The sequence below is a fragment of the Tyto alba genome, unplaced genomic scaffold, assembly GCF_018691265.1.
Source record: "Tyto alba isolate M040663 unplaced genomic scaffold, T.alba_DEE_v4.0 Super-Scaffold_26, whole genome shotgun sequence".
NCBI classification, from domain to species: Eukaryota; Metazoa; Chordata; class Aves; order Strigiformes; family Tytonidae; genus Tyto; species Tyto alba.
In genome coordinates this window covers 23,912,395-23,931,321 of record NW_024881300.1, presented here as the reverse complement: position 1 = coordinate 23,931,321, position 18,927 = coordinate 23,912,395, and the positions used below count along the sequence as shown (strand labels likewise).

At 45.5% G+C, this 18,927-nt stretch overlaps 1 protein-coding gene across 5 annotated transcripts; it reads right to left on the bottom strand.

Annotated features, from left to right (window-relative positions):
* Nucleotides 1-3,204: 3,204 nt before the first annotated feature.
* Nucleotides 3,205-17,788, bottom strand: LOC104363207 (carbohydrate sulfotransferase 5). 5 transcript variants are annotated; one of them, XM_032981760.2, is made up of 3 exons: nucleotides 17,669-17,788; nucleotides 13,583-13,685; nucleotides 3,205-4,729 (listed from the first exon to the last, which is right to left on the bottom strand). In XM_032981760.2, the coding sequence occupies exon 3, from the start codon at nucleotides 4,699-4,701 to the stop codon at nucleotides 3,520-3,522; it is 1,182 nt and encodes a 393-aa protein (XP_032837651.1). In that variant the 5' UTR covers nucleotides 4,702-4,729; nucleotides 13,583-13,685; nucleotides 17,669-17,788; the 3' UTR covers nucleotides 3,205-3,519. The 5 variants fall into 5 exon arrangements, with proteins under 5 accessions (XP_032837651.1, XP_032837650.1, XP_032837648.1 ...); XM_032981759.2 differs by lacking the exon at nucleotides 17,669-17,788 and adding an exon at nucleotides 17,239-17,314 and having other exon boundaries at nucleotides 13,583-13,715; XM_032981757.2 differs by lacking the exon at nucleotides 17,669-17,788 and adding an exon at nucleotides 15,675-15,693.
* Nucleotides 17,789-18,927: the final 1,139 nt, after the last annotated feature.

The following is an 18,927-nucleotide window of genomic DNA, read 5'->3' as shown; positions in this document are numbered from 1 at the left end:
GCATGGACCTCTAGTTCCAGCTCACCTTCTCTGTAGTTGCGATCACAGTCCTGGTCCCAGTAGGCAATGCTTGGCAGTGGCTCTGTTGTACCAAACAGACCCCCGCACAGGCACCCCAAGCTGCACAGCTCCTGCTCAACTACAGCACGTTGGATGGAGAGGGGCCATTGCTGTTAGGCCCTCTGGCTGTACCTGGTTCTTTCTGTGCCTAGCCTCCCAACCCACAGATTAGCCAGCCAGGAACAGGAACGATCACAGCAGCTCCATCAGTGACAACTGGAGCTACCAGGGCTGCAGAGTGTGCCCCAGCTCTTGAAAGCAGCTTGCCGAAGAAAAAGAAGTCCTGGGGTACACAAAAATGAAAAAGGATGAGTTTTAAGGGGAAAAGAACAAATTGAGAGATATGGGGCGCGATGAAAAGAAGAAAAACACCAGAGGATGACAGGGCAAATAGATGACTGGGAGGCACAGCCAGTCAAAAGCAGAAAGCCAAATGGCACACAGAATCCCTGTCTTCCAATGCCATCCACACGGGCCCCAGCTCTCTGGCCCAGACACACTGCGGACGTCTCAGGGTGCTGTAGGCAAAGTCAGGAGCAGCCTGGGGAGCTCACGCAGCCCTGGGAAGGGGGTGAGGGCCTAACTGCCTCCTGGAATAATGGGAAATGCCACCAACAGCCCTGTGAACAGTGCTGGAGTTCTCTGGGTCCCCCCAGTGACCCAAAACTGGTCTAAGAGACCTTGGGACCAGCTGCCACTCACTTGGAAGCGATAGGTAGCCTCCCTCCCTTGGATACTGTCCTTGGGCACCTTTTAGTGAATGTAAAGGGACTGCAGGACCCACAGCCACAAGTGTAAAGAATAAAGCAATTATTTATTAATTAACGCACCCAACATTTGGGAGTGAGTCTGCCATGGGGCTTGGTGCCAGTATGCTCATCCTTCCCCAGTGACCCCTTAAGAGTCACTACTGGAACAGTGTTCATCAGTCTGGTGGGGAAGGGTCATCTCCTGCTGCAGTGCTTGCTCCGGCAAGTCAGTGAGCAGCTGTGAGCCTCTCCCTCTGCATTTTCCTTTGGGGATAGGATTCAGTTCTGTTACTTGAGAAGAAGGCCCCTGACCTCACCCATTTGATCCTCTGCCCTATCCCTTGACTAGCACACTGCAAGAAACTTGCACAGCTTTCAGGTCATCTGCCACCTCAGCAGTCTGATTCAGTGCATCGTGCCTGCATCACATCAAACTGAGACCTTGGATCAGAGTGCAGAGCTGAATGCTGTGTGGCTGGAAGGTTATTGTAGTGATCCTGACCAGAAGACGATCGTCCAATTGGTGAGCTAGTGATCCATGTAACAGTTAACCCGAGAAGGTGCAGGCCTGAGCTGCGCTATGCTGCAGGTATAGCTTCTCCTTCCAGCCTGTATTGTGCTGTGCATATCCCTGGTTATCAAAATAAACTTCGTTGGGCAACTGTAACAAAGGAGCCTGTAGGCAGCTCCCACTCGGCAACAGTGATTAAAGCATCTGCATGGCTTTATCGTAAGGCGAAGCAGCAGCCTTCCATGTGAATATCTGCTTGTTTGACGACAGAAATGGTATTTTCTTCTAAAAAAATTCTGTAAGAGCTCTAAAGACCAAGACGTTACTGGAACCTCCCTACAGAGGGGATCTGCATGGTATGCCGTGCCTTGACTGAAGGCCCCTCTGATTCTGTGCAAATCAGAGTTCCCAGCGCCTGAAGGACACAGAACTATCCATGTTAACCTCTTTTCCTTCTGCTATTAAGTTCAATAAATGGAATTTTAATCAAAATCAATACCTTGTGGAGCGTGAGTGCCTTTCTCTTTGGGATCAATACCCCAAAGTTCTCCAGGCCTGTGACACACTAACTGCATCTCGAGATGTGATTTTGAAGGCTTCTTCTTCTTTTCCTGGCTTTCTTTCAGGCTTTTCCCGTGTGAGAGATGCTCCAATCCCTTTGTCATTTTGGTGGCCCTTCACTGGACTCCCTCCAGTATGTCCACGCCTCTCTTGCACTGGGAAGCCCAAAAGACCTCCTGTGCTACAGACAACAGCCCAGATACTCTTCCCACCCCAAAATTCCAGATTTCCTGACACAGGGAAGAAGCCCCATATAGACTGAGTAAGCAAATGGACCCCAAAGAGCTGAGGAATGCACCAGAGGTGCCAGCGCAACCCCTGGAAAAGCCACCAAGACAAAAAAATATGGCTTCACCAGCCCCACAATAGCTCTGGGAACACATAGGAAAATCCCCAGTAGCAACAGGTTTGGCCTTAGGGAATCCCCCCCGCAAGGAGACAGAGCATCAACAAGCCCACCTCCCAGTATCTAAAGCACTAGGAATATCCGTCTCCTACAGCAGATCACAGTAGTGGCGCCGAGGAGCTTTTGTGCTCGTCCTAAATGAGCTATAGCATGACGTTCTTCAATTAGCCCTAAAAAGATTATCTGGTATTGATCGCACACATGTACTGTCCATCCTGAAATGTGCTGTATTAAAAAAAAAAAAGAAAGTCAACAAAACCACAACAAACAAAAACCCCATACACAAGTGTCTATCTCAGCTATCAAAGTTGTTTGAATCAATCACTTCCATACAGCAGCAAAATCAATATGCAGATTTCCAAGGCACCTTAAATTTCTCAGCAACGATCATTACCAACAACTCGTAGTTCTCAAGAGAGAGGATAACGGTATGAATTGCAATGGAGGAACAAGTGTGTGCCTGCTCTGTGTTGCAGCGTTAGAATGCGTGATCGGGGTGGCATTAACAAGCTATTTCCACAGTGATTCCACTCAAAGTTTGTTCACCTCTTTGGCTTTTTGCACTCCACACCAACATTGCACTCAAGGATCTGATTGCAAACTCTGCCATTCCAGCAAAAGCATTAAGAATTTTATCAACAAATGAAGTTCCTGCTTAAGCCTTTTACGACAGAACTGCTGCAGTCGCCCCACTCTTGAAGAACTTTTATGTTTAAATTTAAAACATCAAGACAAGTCTGAAAAAAAATACACAACTGCGCAAAAACTTTAAAGCAAAAGAAGAAAGTCGAGCAATTTGGGAAGAAAGTGAAGGAATTTAGCTTCTACTTTGTTTCACTGATACAAATTAGGAACTGAGATTCCTAAGTATTTAAAGCAGAAAAATAGAAGTGAACTACTATCAATGAACAACAACATTTTTGACAATTCCATCTTTTAATAGGAAGTACTTAAATTATTTTTTTAAAACAATTCTGAGAACAGCACAGCTCAGCTGTAAATTTGCAATCTGACAAGTATCTCATGATATTTCTCATGCTTTTTTTTTGTTTTGTTTTTGCAGTGTAAGAAACTCGTAAAAAAGTCCTTCTTCCATTACGGAAAAACAGCAGACAGGAAGATAGCTAAACTCATCAGCCAAGGATTTTCAAATTACCCATACGCTGCACAGTAAACAAATCCTCAACCATCTACCCCTCCCCCCCCCGCCCTGATCTCTCAAAAATAACACCTTAGTGCTTTGGATTAAATGATGACCAACTGAATTGATTTTGTCGTCTTGGCAACACTAAATCCAATGACAGATCTCTTTGTTCTTTTTCTGAATCCACCAGCTGATAGCCAAGCATGTTTATAGCACCTTTGCAAACTTCCTGTATTTTCTTAATTTTCTGGAAGGAAAGGACATTTCTCCAGGCCTGTGAAACACTAACTGCATCTCGAGATGTGATTTTGAAGGCTTCTTTTTTTTTTCCTGGTCCCTGTCCGTGCGTGATATTATAGATCCAGCTTTTGAGCATGGGGGTCAAACTAAGATCGGCAAATTTATACATTTCTGAGATTTCTGATAACGGATCCCTGACCAGATCTTCAAAACGGATCATTAAATAGCGATCTTTAAGGAAATTAGGTGGTTTTAGAGTAGCCGTTTCATAAATCTGCACGTGACTTCTACAAATCTCTTGCATTACTTTGTATTTGCTGTCTTCCACTTTAGTGCCATTGGTACTCAAAACAATTCCATTGTCACGGGCTAATGCTTTGACCGATTGTTCCCGTGACTTGACAACTGCCCTGGGGTCTCGGACCAAGTGAATAATTTTGAGATTCATGGATGGATCAGTGAGAAGGGGGTAGAGGACCTTCAAGTCAAAGAATCGAACCTCCTTGATGACAACATGGCTGTAAGTTTTACAGGCTTCCTCCACCTTGCTGAATGGGTACCGTCCACAAAGAGTCTTGCATGCCATTTCACTGGTTATGTCGGTACGTTGAAAGGAGTCACAAGCAGGAGCTGAACACAGAGCCCGACTCACTGCCCACTGGAAAAGATCAGATAAGTTTCTTTTCCAAGGCATGTATGCATCAAACACAGACATGTCACACAAAAAGACCGACCTGACTAGGTCCCGCACTGCCATGTGCAAGACCCTGGCACTGTTCTGGTACATCGTAACCCACACATGCCATGCGGGCTCCATCAGGTAGAAGACACTGGGGTGCTGGCTGAAAAGTTGACCGACAAAAGAAGATCCCGACCGCCAGGAAGAGAGAATGAGGATGTGGACTTGAGATGGTTTCTCCTCAGACTGAGGCATGAAGCTGCTGTACCGGGCATACATGAAGAGTAAGAATCCAGTCTGAACTGTAACAAAAAGTATAACGATTGTGCTAGGAATCCGAATCCTTGCCATTCTCACCGAGGAAAAGCAATGTAAAAAGCTGAAAAAGAGAAGGAAAATGCTGGTGAACCATTGCTCCTGTGGCACAGTAATGATATAAGTTACACAACAGAAACTCTTGCATTAGTAAAACCTTTCTTCAAATATGTATGTATGTGTTTGGCACTATTTTCTTCCTTAATCAGTGGTACTGGGAGATGATCATCTGCAGGTGACAGGTGTTGGAAACTGAGAGAAAGGAACGCGTGACAGTAAGATCACAGCAGAAATACGTTTGGAGCAAACGTTTGATGCTGAAGGAAACCTTGGGTTGATGCAGCTCAACTGTTGGAGAGGAAAAAAAAAAAAAAAAAAAAAAATTACGAAATACATAATGCCCTCAACTTTAATTCTGGTAAATACTGCTGAGGGGAAAACAAAACAAAACAAAACAACCTTTCTGATTCGCTCCACTGCATTCCCATTTCAGTGTAAAATTACACGGGCTACTATCCCTTAAAGGCAGTAGACAGAAACATCACTAATTGTGGCTACTGAAATAAAAATCATCTTAACTAATATGAATGCTGTGCCCTGAAGTAACAGAAGGGCGCTACACCAATTGACTCTTGTGCACAACCCTCTATTTTCCAAATTGCAGGAGATGGGTGAAAACTCACAACCTGAAGCCACAGCTGGCCACCAGTGTTAAAATGAAAAAGCAGCTGATGTGTGTGTCTCTTTACTAGAGGTTTTTGGTGCCTACTCCTTTGTGCTCTCACTTTCGCAGATTCCACTTGTAAGCAGTCAGTGTATGTTAGCAGGTACGCTATTAGGAAAATAAGAATCCTCATGTATGAAGATCATCTAGAGAGTTTTACATATAAGCATTTAGACATTTTTCTTCTCGTTACAGTGAAAGGTCCATATATCAACACACTTTGGACTCTTGAAAGTAAACCATGCAGACTAAAGAATACAGATACACACTCATTTGCGATCATAAATGCATTAAGTTCTCAGTGCTAGCCTAATGAAACACGAAAAGGACTATTAATTAGTACCAAAAGCTGAAATAAATGGTCAAGTAAAAGAGATAGTAGACATAGGCAGTTTTGGCTCCTTCCACCGCCTAAATCTCTTCATGATATAAAGAAATGCATTCTGTCTTAAGTGACCACAATTTTGCTGTTAACATTTTGTTTGTAAGCCAAGAAAAACAGTAAAAATATGAGCGGAGTAGGAAAAGGGAGCCAATAAAAGCATCTACGTTCAGTGTCATACAGTATCTTGTAAGGAGAATAAGGCAAATGAGTAAGGTACTAACTTGCTTGTGGAAGTTTTTCTCTCAAAGGGCCATCTCTCACTTGTAAGATACAGAAGCACAGAATCATTTAGGTTGGAAAATACCTTTAAGATCATCGAGTCCAACCATAAACCGAACACTGCCAAGTCCACCACTAAACCATGTCCCTAACTGCCACATCTACAGGTCTTTTAAATACCTCCGGACCTGTCACATCAGGAGATGCTGGAGCTGAGTAAGGCAGCCCAGTCTGCCCCTGTACAACAACCAGCGCAACTAAGAAAAGGCAACGGGTGAGTAGTAGTAGGCAACTCTCTTCTGAGAGGTACAGAGGCACCATCTGCTGATGTGATGCGCTCTCTAGGGAGGTGTGCTGCTTACCAGAGGCTCATATCAGGGATGTCACCGAGAGACTACTGAACCTCATACTGACTATTACATACACGGGCTATTAGGCTGCTGCTGTTGTTTCACAGGGGCACCAGTGATACAGCCAGGAGCAGTCAGAGGAGTATCAAGAAGAATTACAGAGCCCTGGGAGCGGCAATAAGGCACTCCGGAGCGCAGGTAGTTTTCTCATCAGCCCTCCCCGTCAAAGGGAATGGGTTTGAAAGGGCCAGTCAAATCTAGCAACCCAACAATTGATTACGGGCCTGGTGCCACAGCCAGGAGTTTGGCTCCTTGGACCATGGGACTCGCTTTGAGATACCTGGTCTACCTGGGGCTGATGGGGTCCATCTGTCAGAGAAAGGGAAGAGCATCTTTGGTCACAGGCTTGCCAAGCTGACGAAGAGGGATTTAAACTAAAGTTGCCAGGGAAGGGGAACCTCAACGCATCCCACTCCTACCAGTTCAATGCCAGTGCCAGCAATAGGTGCCCAGAGCCTGGAGGGGGATCACAGGTCGGCAGGAGAGCACCCAAAGAGCCGCACAAAGGAGTTCCAAGCCAGTAAGTCAGCTTCACTGGGGGCCCAGCTTAAATGCCTCTATTCAAATGAACATAGTCTGGGGAATAAACCAGAGGAGTTAAGAGACGTGCGTATGCCTGCAGGGCTACAATTTTATTGGCATCACGGAGTCATGGTGGAATGACTCCTATGACTGGAGTGTTGGAATAGAAGGATATAGGCTCTTTAGGAAGGACAGGCAGGTGAGGGAAGGGGGGGGGGGGTCGCCCTCTATGTCAACAACCACTTGGAGTGCATTGAGCTCTGCCTGGGGTTGGATGAGGACCTGACGGAGAGCTTATGGGTCAGAATCAAAGGGAGGCCAGGGACAGGAGATGTTATAATGGGGATCTGCTACAGGCCAGCCGACCAGGAAGACTGAGTAGATGAGGCCCTCTATAGACAGACAGGAGCAACCTCATGTTCACAAGCCCTGGTCCTCGTGGGGGGCTTCAACCACCCTGATAGCTCTTGGAGGGACAATACTGCAGCGCAAAAGCGATCCACGAGGTTCCTGGAATGCGTGGATAATAACTTCCTTTTCCAGGTGACAGAGGAGCCAATGAGGAAAGGCGCTATGCTGGACTTTGTTCTCACCGACAAGGAGGGGTTGGTGGGGACTGTGAAGCTCAAGGGCAGCCATGGCTGCAGTGACCATGAAGTGGTGGAGTTCAAGATCCTTAAGGTGGAGAGGGGGACACATACAAAGCTCGCAACCCTGAATTTCAGAACGGACTTTGGCCTCTTCAGGGATCTGCTTGGCAGAATAACATGGGATAAAGCCCTGGACCAAAGAGGGGCCCGAGAAAGCTAGTTATTATTCAAGGATCACCTCCTCCAAGCTCAGGAGTGATACATCCCGACAAAGACTAGGTCAGGTAAGACTGCCAGGAGGCCTGCATGGATGAAGAAGGAGCTCCTGGACAAGCTTAAACATAAAAAGGAAGCCTACAGAAGGTGGAAGTAAGGACAGGGAGCCTAGGAGGAATATAGATAAACTGTCTGAGTAAACAGGGATCAGGTTAAGAAGGCCAAAGCCCTGACAGAATTAAATCTGGCCAGGGATGTCAAGGGCAACAAAAAAAACTTTTACTTTCATACATCAGTAATAAAAGGAAGACTAACCACCCAAGACACAGAAAGCAAAGGCAGGGACTGGGAGAATGAAGAACCATCCACTGTAGGAAAAGATCAGTTTCGAGAACGTCTAAGGAACCTGAAGGTGCACAAGCGCATGGGACCCGACGGAAAACATCTGTGGGTTCTGAGGGAACCGGCGGATGAAGAGGCTAAGCCACTATCCATCACGGAAGCCACGGCAGTCCAGTGAAGTTCCTCCTAACTGGAAAAGGGGAAACATAACCCCCCATTTATAAAAAGGGAAAAAAGGAAGACCCGGGGACCTAGAGGTCTCACCTCTGTGCCCAACAAGATTGTAGAGTGGATCCTCCTGGAAACTACGTTAGGGCACATGGAAAATATGGAGGCGACTGGTGACAGCCAACATGACTTCACTAAGGGCAAATCATGCCTGACAAATTTGGTGGTCCTCTACAATGAGGTTACAGCACTGGTGGATAAGGGAAGAGCAACTGATGTCATCTACCTGGACTTGTGCAAAGCATCTGATACCGTCCTGCACGACATCCTTGTCTCTGAATTGGAGAGACATGGATTTGATGGATGGATCGCTCAGTGGGTAAGGAATTGGCTGGATCATCGCACTCAAAGTGTTGCAGACAAAGGCTCAACGTGCAAGCAGAGAGCAGTGATGACTGGCATTCCTCAGGGGTCAGTACTTCTTAAGCTATTTGTTAGTGACATCAACAATAGGATTGAGCGCTGTCTCGGCACATTTGCCAACAGCACCAAGCTGTGTGGTGTGGTCGACACGTTGGAGGGAAGGGGAGCCATCCAGAGGGACCTTGACAGGCGGGCCTGTGCAAACCCTCATGAAGTTTAACAAGGCCAAATGCAAGGTCCTGTACACGGGTCAAGGCAATCCCATGCACACATACAGGCTGGGTGATGAATGGGTTGAGAGCAGCCCTGCAGAGAAGGACTCGGGGGCATTAGTGGATGGAAAATTGAGTATGAGCCATCAATGTGCGCTCACAGCCAAGAAAGCCAACCGTATCCTGGGCTGCATCAAGAGAAGCATGGCTAGCAGGTTGAAGGAGGTGATTCTCCCCTTCTACTCTGCTCTCGTGAGACCCCCCCTGCAGTACTGTGTCCAGCTCGGGGGCCCCCAACAGCAGAAGGACACAGACCTGCTCCAGCTGGTCCAGAGGAGGGCCATGAAGATGATCAGAGGGCTGGAGCACCTCCCCTATGAGAACAGGCTGAGAGAGTTGGGGTTGTTTAACCTAGAGAAGGTTCTGGAGAGACCTCATAGCAGCCTTCCAGTACCTAAAGGAGGCTTACAGGAAAGATGGGGAGGGACTCTTTGTCAGGGACTGCAGGGATAGGATGAGGGGTAATGGCTGTAAACTGAAAGAGGGGCGATTTAGGTTAGATATAAGGAAGAAAGTATTTACTGCGAGGGTGTTGAAACACTGGAACAGGTTGCCCAGAGAAACTGTGGATGCTCCCCTCCCTGGAAGTGTTCAAGGCTAGGTTGGATGGGGCTCTGAGCAACCTGGTCTGGTGGAAGTTGTCCCTGCCCATGGCAGGGGGGTTGGAACTAGATCATCTTTAAGGTCCCTTCCAACCCAAATCATTCTATGAATTTATGATTCTACGGTGACTCAGCCCCTTCCCTGGACAGCCTGTTCCAATGCTTGATAACCCTTTTGGAGAAGAAATTTTTCCTAGTATCCAATTTACACCTCCTCTGGCGCAACTCGAGGCCATTTCCTCTCGTCCTATCACTTATTACTTGGGAAAAGAGACAGACACCCATCTCGCTTCACCTTCCTTTCAGGTAGTTGTAGGGAGTGATAAGGTCTCCCCTGAGCCTCCAGTTTTGCAGACTAAACAACCCCAGTTCCTTCAGCCACTCCTCACAGGACTTGTTCTCTAGACCCTTCACCAGCTTCCTCACTCTTCTTTGGATGCAAAGTTCTGTATACTCTTTACGTAAGCTCCAGTTTACACCCACTCAGCTAAAAATGCCTTTTTACTGTTTTATTATGTTCCCTACTTCACCATACAATCCGTTTCTGTAGCTCAGCAACAGTATTTACTTATCTCCCAAACTATGGTTATCACCAAGTTTTTACTGGTTGTGCTGCCCACTGAGGCAAGGCCCTTTTCTCCAGTGGTTCCACATTCTCATCAACTCTGTGCAAATCTGTGACATATGACTGCAACAGCACCTCCTAGGAATAAAACCCACAGTCCTCTAAGCCTCTCTTGCATAGTCCCAATGCTTATCAGATGTTCTGCCAAGCTGTTTCGGTCTGCTAGCTCAGAAGAAAGCTACACGCTCATTTTATTTCGCCTAACTCTTTAGCGTTGAAACAACTCAGCTCAGCACAGCACAGACCAGTGCTGGAGCTGGAAGACAGTAGGGAACAAAAAGGCATAGAAGTTAAAGAGAGTGGGAGAGCCCCATACCACAGCTGGAAACAGAACACAGCCTGAGCCATGAACACAGGTCTTCAAACTAATCAGTATTATTCCTTTTGACCACCTACTGTGTATTCATGTCACAAAATCATTTCCATGGATTTTTCAGGTGGAGTCATGCTAGGCCTCCCCTGTGATAGGTCTCTCAAGCCTACCGGGTCACTGCTCACATTACAGTAGCATGCAGCTAACTGCCAAGCTTACAAAATATAAAGGAACAGTGAAAGGGATAAACCCACGCAACTCATGTGAAACAAACTGAAAGAAAAAAAAAAAAAAAGCCCACATCTTTCTCATCGAGCTGGTACAATTCTTCTGTCATTTCAAAGTAGAGATTAAAGGACCCTGGTTCGTCTCACAGAATCACAGAACATCTGAGGTTGGCAGGCAACTCATGTAGGTCATCTGGTCCAACCCCTCCCTGCCAAAGCCACCTACAGCCGGTTGCCCAGGACCATGTCCAGACAGCTTTTGAGGTGGGAGACTCCACAACCTCTCTGGGCAGCCTGTGCCAATGCTCCATCACCCATACAATATAAAAGTGTTTCCTGATTTTCAGAGGGAACCTCCTCTGCTTCAGTTTGTGCCCACTGCCTCTGGTCCTGCCACTGGGAACCACTGAAAACAGCCTTGCTCCATCTTCTTTACAGCCTCCCTTCAGATATTTATAAACATTGATAAGACCTCCCAAGATCAGCCACTCCTCCCAGTTTCCTATGATCAGCAATCTTGCCGAGAGTATACTCTTCTCCATCATCCAGATCATTAATGAAGATGTTAAACAGGATTGGATCCTGTACTGACCCCTGGGGTACACCACTAGTTACTGGCTTTCAACGAGACTTTGTTCCACTGACTGCCACCCTGCGGGCCTAGCCTTCAGCTAGTTTTCAATCCACCTCACTGACCGCTCATCCAGCCCATACTTCACCAGCTTCTCCATACAGTAAAACCTTTATCGTTTTAACATCAAGATGACTTTTTTCTTTTTAAAAATATCAAAATGGGACAAAAAAAAATATGTAGGTATATTTCCATATTCCTACCTGAGAGGACAGTACAATTGTAACGGCACGTTCATAAATAACCTTATTTTTCAGGGCCAGGTTCACAAGCAAATTCAAAGCCACAGAAAGAACACACCTTTTTACAAGACCGAGATGTCAATATATTAATTCAAATCACTACTAATATATCCAGGCAGACAAGCATGGAAAAAAGTAGTCCAGTGTCCTTTTTCTGCTCTGGCAATGGTGTCTGGACAGCAAACAAATGTGTCGCCAATTTTTGGCAGTGTGATGGGGGGTGGGGTGTCTGTGAACCAAATACACTACGAGTTGGCTTTTGTATTTTGCTGCACAAGCAATATGAAAGCTGTACTTTAAAGGGAACTAAAGAACGACAGGTGTAGTCTGGCCTATAAACTGATACCTTGGCACTACACTAAACCATTAAATGTTTATTGTGGAATTACTGGGCCCTTGGCATAGCTCCGAGATCTCCTGATGTGGGTCCCAACTAGTCCTGACTCTATATGGGATCAATTACTTTATTTAGAGCATAATATTTTGCATGCTAATTTGCCCATGATAGCTCCTCAAGAAAATAGAGCAGAATACATTAAGGTGTGCAGATCAAAGACAGTCAATGACTTCTGTAAAAGGAATACTGAAGTGACTATCACTCTTCAGCCTGCAAGAGAGGCTCCCCGGACAGGAAAATTACAAGTGTCCTGGAGAGAGCAACTGCAAAAACATTCTCACGAATGCTCAGAACATGAAAATTGGGAGAATTCAATTAAATGATCACTCGTGACAAAACCTTTTTGTACACTGCATCATAAAAATTTGAAACTCTGCCTCAGAATGATGTGGCAGCAACAGTATACAAGAATTCAACAAATGACTACATTGATTTAAAGTAATTAATGGAAGGAGAGCCTCTCAAGGACTGTTAAATGCAAAAACGAGGCTAGAGCTGGTGGCTTAGCAATTCCCTAAACTATAGATGGCCCAAGGTATCTGCCTGCACCTGGGAGGTATACTAAGAGAAATCACATTTCCTGTATTTTTTTTTTTTTTCCATAGCAATCCACTACTTACTATTGTCAGGCACAAGAGCATATAGATAAACTTGTGGTTTTAATTCACCACGGCCATTCTTCATCGATAAAAGTTGCCTGTTGAAATAGTAAATTTTTGCTTATCATGTCACCAGAAGCATCTATAAGCTGTGAGGATTATCAGCAGTCCAGGAGCCTGCACTGACACGTTGTCAAACAGAGGTGAAGAAGGAATCTAAGCGAAAGTGGAAGAGCAGTTGAACTTTCTAGTTCAAGGAGTTATCCTGAAACAGATCCTATGCCTGAAAGCCAGCCAGCCGTAACTACCTCAAATCTCTTTCCCATCTGCAAAACACTAGCCATTTTCTGCACTAAGACTGGATTCTGCAGCTCCTCACAGTCTAACCCATGACATAGCTTTTAGAGACCCAGCGATGCTTTTTAAAGAATCAATATGCTTCTACTCTAGCTACACAGAACCGTTGCTCCACTCTAGTCAAGATCACTCTGCAGAAATGCAAAGAGTAATTGTTCTTTATACCTTACTGGTGAGTTGTGGGGGAGTGAGGAATGAAACCATGCACGTGTGAATTTAAAAAACTGGCTTTTGGCTTGGCATCTGCCTTGACTGCCACTCGAACCTCTCCTCGCTCTGATTCCCACCCAAGTGCTGTTACAGACAGTAACTGCGCTAACCAAAAAAACCTGCTAACATGAGTATTGGTCCATAATTTGTGTCTGAACAAGTCTGCCCACCATAAGCACCACAAATAATATGTAAAATGACCATAGCTAAAGTAGTTCCCTACTCTTCGGTATGATATAAGCTGCAAGGAAAAGTAAAGCACTAAGTAGATATCCATTTTTCAGTATTTAAGATTCATCTTCTATCCTTTTGAGAAAGTTGGGATATTTCTAAGGAATATGCACACACGCAGACACCACAAAGACATTATTAATTACACAACAAAATGCAGCATCTGTAAGAGCATTTATAAATCTACTTTATAGATTACATTATATCATTACCTTAATCGTCAGGGACAGGACCTCGTGGTACAGGCTGCTCCTTCTGATCCTCTATTTATTCCACTGCAGGGCTCACCAGAGGGTGCTGTTAGGCAAGTCCGTTCTTCCAGCACAGAAAGGCAATAAGCCAAAACTGCATTAGTTATTAAGTGAAACACTAGTCCATGACTTGCTCGACATTGCTTTGCATTGCCTCGACTTTAGTTTTGCCAGTGTCCTCCGCCTCTGCCTACAACTCAGCAGCACTACACCTGCCTTTCCCAAGCTCCCCTCAGGAGAGCTAAAAAGGGGCTCGTTCCCACCTCCTTTCTTCCCTCTTTGCTTCATAGCAGTGCTTCCTTGTGGCTGCACCTGTCTGACCAGAGCAGGCCTGCTGACTAAAAACAGGGGCAGAAAAGGGAGAAGCACCAGAGGGGCCAGATGTCTTAGCACTAAGCCACTTCAGACTCCATCTCAGTGACAAAACCCTCTAGCAAGCACCTCCCCATCGACTCATGAAATCAGACTGACCAGAAGTGTCAAGGGAGCTACAAGAGCCTGAAAAACAGACTGAGGGACATCAAGTTGCAGCACAGAGCACTCCAACACCTTCTGCATCTCTCAGCTGAGATGTCTGAAGCATTGCAATACTTGATGGTATCACAATACATGCTTTTGTACATAATGAATACTGCTAAGCATAAATTATTTTAGTAACAGTTACGATGTTATTCCTTTTCTCTGACAGAAGTATTATTTCTTTTGTGGCACTATTTCTTCAGGGAGAGCTCCGGCAAACAGCAGAATAATCAAAAGTCTAATTCTAACACATTCCTGAGGCAGAACCATCTCTTCACAAGCCAATGCAAATTTCAAAATACGATCTGAAAAGCATCTGCACATACAGTTTAGCTGACAGTCCTGAGCCAAGCTCTGTCACCGGGCTTGTCTGCTAACAGCTACTAATGGAAACAAGATCCTGGACTAGATGAACCCAGGGTCTGCCCAGAGTAACTATTCTTACACATTGTGCAAAGGAAATTAATCATACAAACTGGCCAACAGAGCAATGGTTTTCTTCATCACTTAATCTGGCTCTGATAGAATGTTAAGCTGCAGGCCCACTAGCATCTGCCATTGCTTGCCAAGTGACTAGATACATTACAGAAAGCTATCCAGTTTTACCAGGCAGGGTAAAAATACAGTGAGTGGCAGTATTGATTCCAGAAAGCTTGTTTCCTCAACAGAGCACTTTTCAGACCCAGAATTGTAGAAAAGAACAGAGAAGGAAAGAAATAAATTGTGCAGTGGACGATCGTTTAGCTCTTGCTTTCAGGGACTTTTATTTGTTTGTCACATAAGACAAGTAATGTTGGAGTCGAGTAATCAGATCTTTGCAGGTCAGCATTGAAAGGAACACAATTCCTCAGCGAACTTCCTTTCAGTACAAAATTCAACCTGAGAAGATCTAGTAAATTAACAAAAATTAACTTTACAGCTTTAAAAAACAAAATAGGCCCTCCTATTATGCTGCTCTTTTTTTTTTTTTTTTTTTTCTGAGATACTAAAAAGACTGTAAAAGGACAGAGAGTGCCTCACGTTAGAGCTGTAAAGAAACGCAGGCTCTCGTTGAGTTGAAATTGTTGAAAGATTCCCTCAGATCAAACAGGTCTGGGTCTGTTGTGGGAAGACTGAAAAATCTGGCTGGAATAAAGCAAAACAACTGAGAGAAGAATTACAAGTACCTGCTCCCCTAAAATGAATTCTGAGCAACCGAATCTTAACTGTCTTTGTCAAAGTCTTCCTCGGCCATTTTGTGTCTGAGAAAGTTTCCAGCGTGCTTTCATTTAGAACAGTTTATGCAGCACTTTTAAAGCCAAAGTCTTTACAGATTACATGGAAATTACTTCAACTTCCACAAAATGCAACAGTACACATTCATTTAATTTCCCAGACAAGTCTCTTTCAGTGAAGAATTAATATCTAATGCTGTATTATGTGCTCAACCTTTTGCTAGCCAAAAATTATTTTGTCCTGTATGCTTGTCATACCCTGAATTCTGACTTTCAGAACAATCAAAAGAGTTGAATATAAGTATCATTTATGTACTTACAATTCACCACAACACCTCAGTACTGAACTGTGAAAAGAATAATGGTGTCGTCATGCATTTTATAGAATTAATAGGAAAATGTTTGTGCATGGTGTGATAAACAGAGCAACGATCACGTGAAGGTCTACTATACCTGATGGTGAAGTTTACACGCTACATCACCTATAAGGCATCGCACCAATGCAACCACCACCAGAATGGCGTCTGAGCTAACGTTAGAAACATAGTTTGCTGCTCAAAAGTGAAACGCAGCAACGTGACAAAGCTGTTCCAAGATGCACAACAATATTACTAGTAATTCTTGCTATAGATCACCCAACTGTCAAAACGTCACTTTCCAGTGTTCTTCCACGGCTAGAAATGACACATCTTCACAAGGCAAAAGCTTACTGTATCGCCAACAATATGCAGATTGGTCTTTGAATGGATAAAGGAAAAGTTAGTTTGGAGAGTGTCTTCTATAACCACTGGTACTTCAAAAAGAGTTAAAAGTCTTTCCAATAGCTGATCATTACTAATAATAGTTGAAAGAAGTAATAAGCCTGCTTGATTTTTTTTATTACAACAGTAAAACTGCAACAGAAATAAAAAAAAAAAAAAAAGTACAGTAAACATACTATAATGAGACATTTTGATTTCTGACATTATATTGGCATTTCAGCTGATAGCGTTAATTTAGCTCTTGAAAAAATACTTCCTTTTACAATCTAGTGGAAAATAAGATTGGAAGAGTTGCTTCCAGGTAATCATCAGGCTTAAATACTTTATAATACAATGAAACAACATGGATTTCATGATACAACCATAAAAATGATTTTTCAAAAAGGTACTGTGGCAGTGTTGAGGCACAGCCCTACTGCACTTATTTCTTCATGCAACGCAGATGAAGATCGCCAAGTGTTTTCAGCTACTAGAATTACCCCTATTCGAGAAATAAGGTCTGCTCAGCTGCAGTTTTTCTTAGGAATTTTTACTATTTTTAAGGATGGCAAACGTGGGGTGACAAAGAGACACTCGCAGTGACTGAATGCTATTCGCTTAGAGACTTTGCCTGAATCAATACAACAGTACCCTGAAATTCAGTCTGAGGACAAATGGGCTGACATGTGCCCTGCATGCCCCACCGAAGCAACCAGTGCAATTAAGAAACAACGACAAATTCTTCTGTCCAGCATGTCACTTTCACCTAGAAACAGAGGCTGGACACAGGAGGAAAAAGGGAAGCGATATTCTGGAATGATGGGAAATGTTCTTTAAGGCACCTGATTTCACCATCTAACTCCAGCAAATAAAACCACCTTAACCCGAATCAGTCATGTTCTCTAGGGGAAAACAAAAACAAAGCAAAACAAACAAACAAGGCTGATATTCAACAGCTTTACCTCTGTCAACAACTGATTACACCTCAAACAACGCCCGTCTGGGGACTGTGCGACGCCGGCACCGTTGAGCCCGCCACACCGGGATATTGCCGCTACTTCACCGGCACGAGTAGGGGAGCGTGCGAACGCCTTAAAAACATCCCCAGAAACGCAGTGCGATTATAAACACCGCTGTTAAATACCGAAAAAAAGGTCTGTCATCGCCCGGCTCGCCGACCTGGAACGATGAGCCCTGTGGGGACACCCCCAACCCTCGCCGGCCTGCCCGTACCTTCCCGCCGCCTCTCGGCACCGCCGCGGATCCGAGCTGCCTACAGAGACAATGAGTTGCTTTCAGACGTGGCCGAGGCGCCGGGGCAGCGGGAGGAGCCCGGGAAGGAACCGATCCGCCCCGTACCCGGAGCATCCCCGGGCAAAGGCGCAGGAAGGGCAGGGGCGGCCCGTCCGCCCGCCACGCCCCGCGCAGCACAACACACGGCCGCACAAGTGGGGCAACTGCGCCCGCCCCGCCGCCAGCAAACGGCGGAGAGCCTCCTGCAAACGCGCGCCTACGGCTCGGGCGCTCCACCTCGGGCAGACGCCACCCGGTCCGTGAGGGCCCGGCAGCCTTACCGGAGCCGTCCCGTTGCAGCGTCGCCGGCGCGCTGCATCGCCCAGTGGCCTGCGCCGTCCGGCACGCGGCCCGCGCCGCCCCACGGCCTCTCCCCCGCGGCGCTCCCCAGCGCCTCAGGCCCGCCCGCCACAACCGACCGCCCGCGCCGCCGCCGCCGCCGCCTTCCCCTCCCCTCCGGCCGGCCCCAGGGCCCACCCCCGGCTCAGGGGCAGCCCCACAGGGCTCGGCGCGGCCTCGTGCTGCCTAACGCGCGAGAACGAAAACGTCCGACGCCCGCAAAGGGATTGCTTGGTTAGTTTAGAAAGAAGTAGGGGTGGTTTCTTTCATCCTAGCATCGCCCCTTAGAAAACTCCTGAGGCATGGCTCTTACACGTCCACATTCCCACTTTTATTTATTCGCGGGACTTTTAACCAGCTACTTTTTCCTCTTACGAGAGCCACTTACGCAAATCTGATTAATCCTAACATGTCCCTGTGTCCTTCCTCAATGAACAGCGTTCAGATTGCTCTCTGGCATGCATGTAGGCAGATCTGTGTAGTAGCACTGTGGTGGATCGCAGTGATACTTTTGTCTACTTTCTGTTGCATAGCAAGCTAAAGGATGAGTCCTTGCAGAGAACCTTCCAAGAAAGACAACTCCTTCCTGAAGTTCCTTTAACGCTAGTTGCAGTGGATTCTCGGGTGTAGTTTTTCCTTGTACTTCAGTTTATTGATACAGCCATAAAATCTTACCTACCTTTTTTCTATTGCTTGGTTAGTTACAAAAGTAGAATGCCTCTCCAAGCTTGAAAATGGAGTCATAACTACGAACAGGGAACTATGGCCAGCATAAAAGAGATCCAGAAAGTTACCACAGCAGAGGTATTACAAACAGGGCTTTTCCCTTCCTGTAGTCACATCTGCCTTTACTGCTCCTTTTACACTGCGTTTGTTGATTAGTCCCACATGTAAAACATGCCTCTTTCAAAAGAAATGGAGAGATTGCTTCAGGTCATCTAAACAGTTGCATACCACCTGCAAGCAATTAACTCTTATTTCCTCCTCTTAACTTAAATAGTTCTATTAAATTACTGTAGAAGGGTTTTTCCAGCTTTCTCCTTCTAAAGCAAAACAGAACATAAGGATATTTCTCTATTTCCTGAACCAGACCTATTCACAATTTCTTACCTCGCATTCACTGAACTGTTGCTCTGAGCAGCGTCATTTGTCATAATGTGGAAGGATGTAATAGAGAAAAGTGAGGTAGAGATAATGGAGA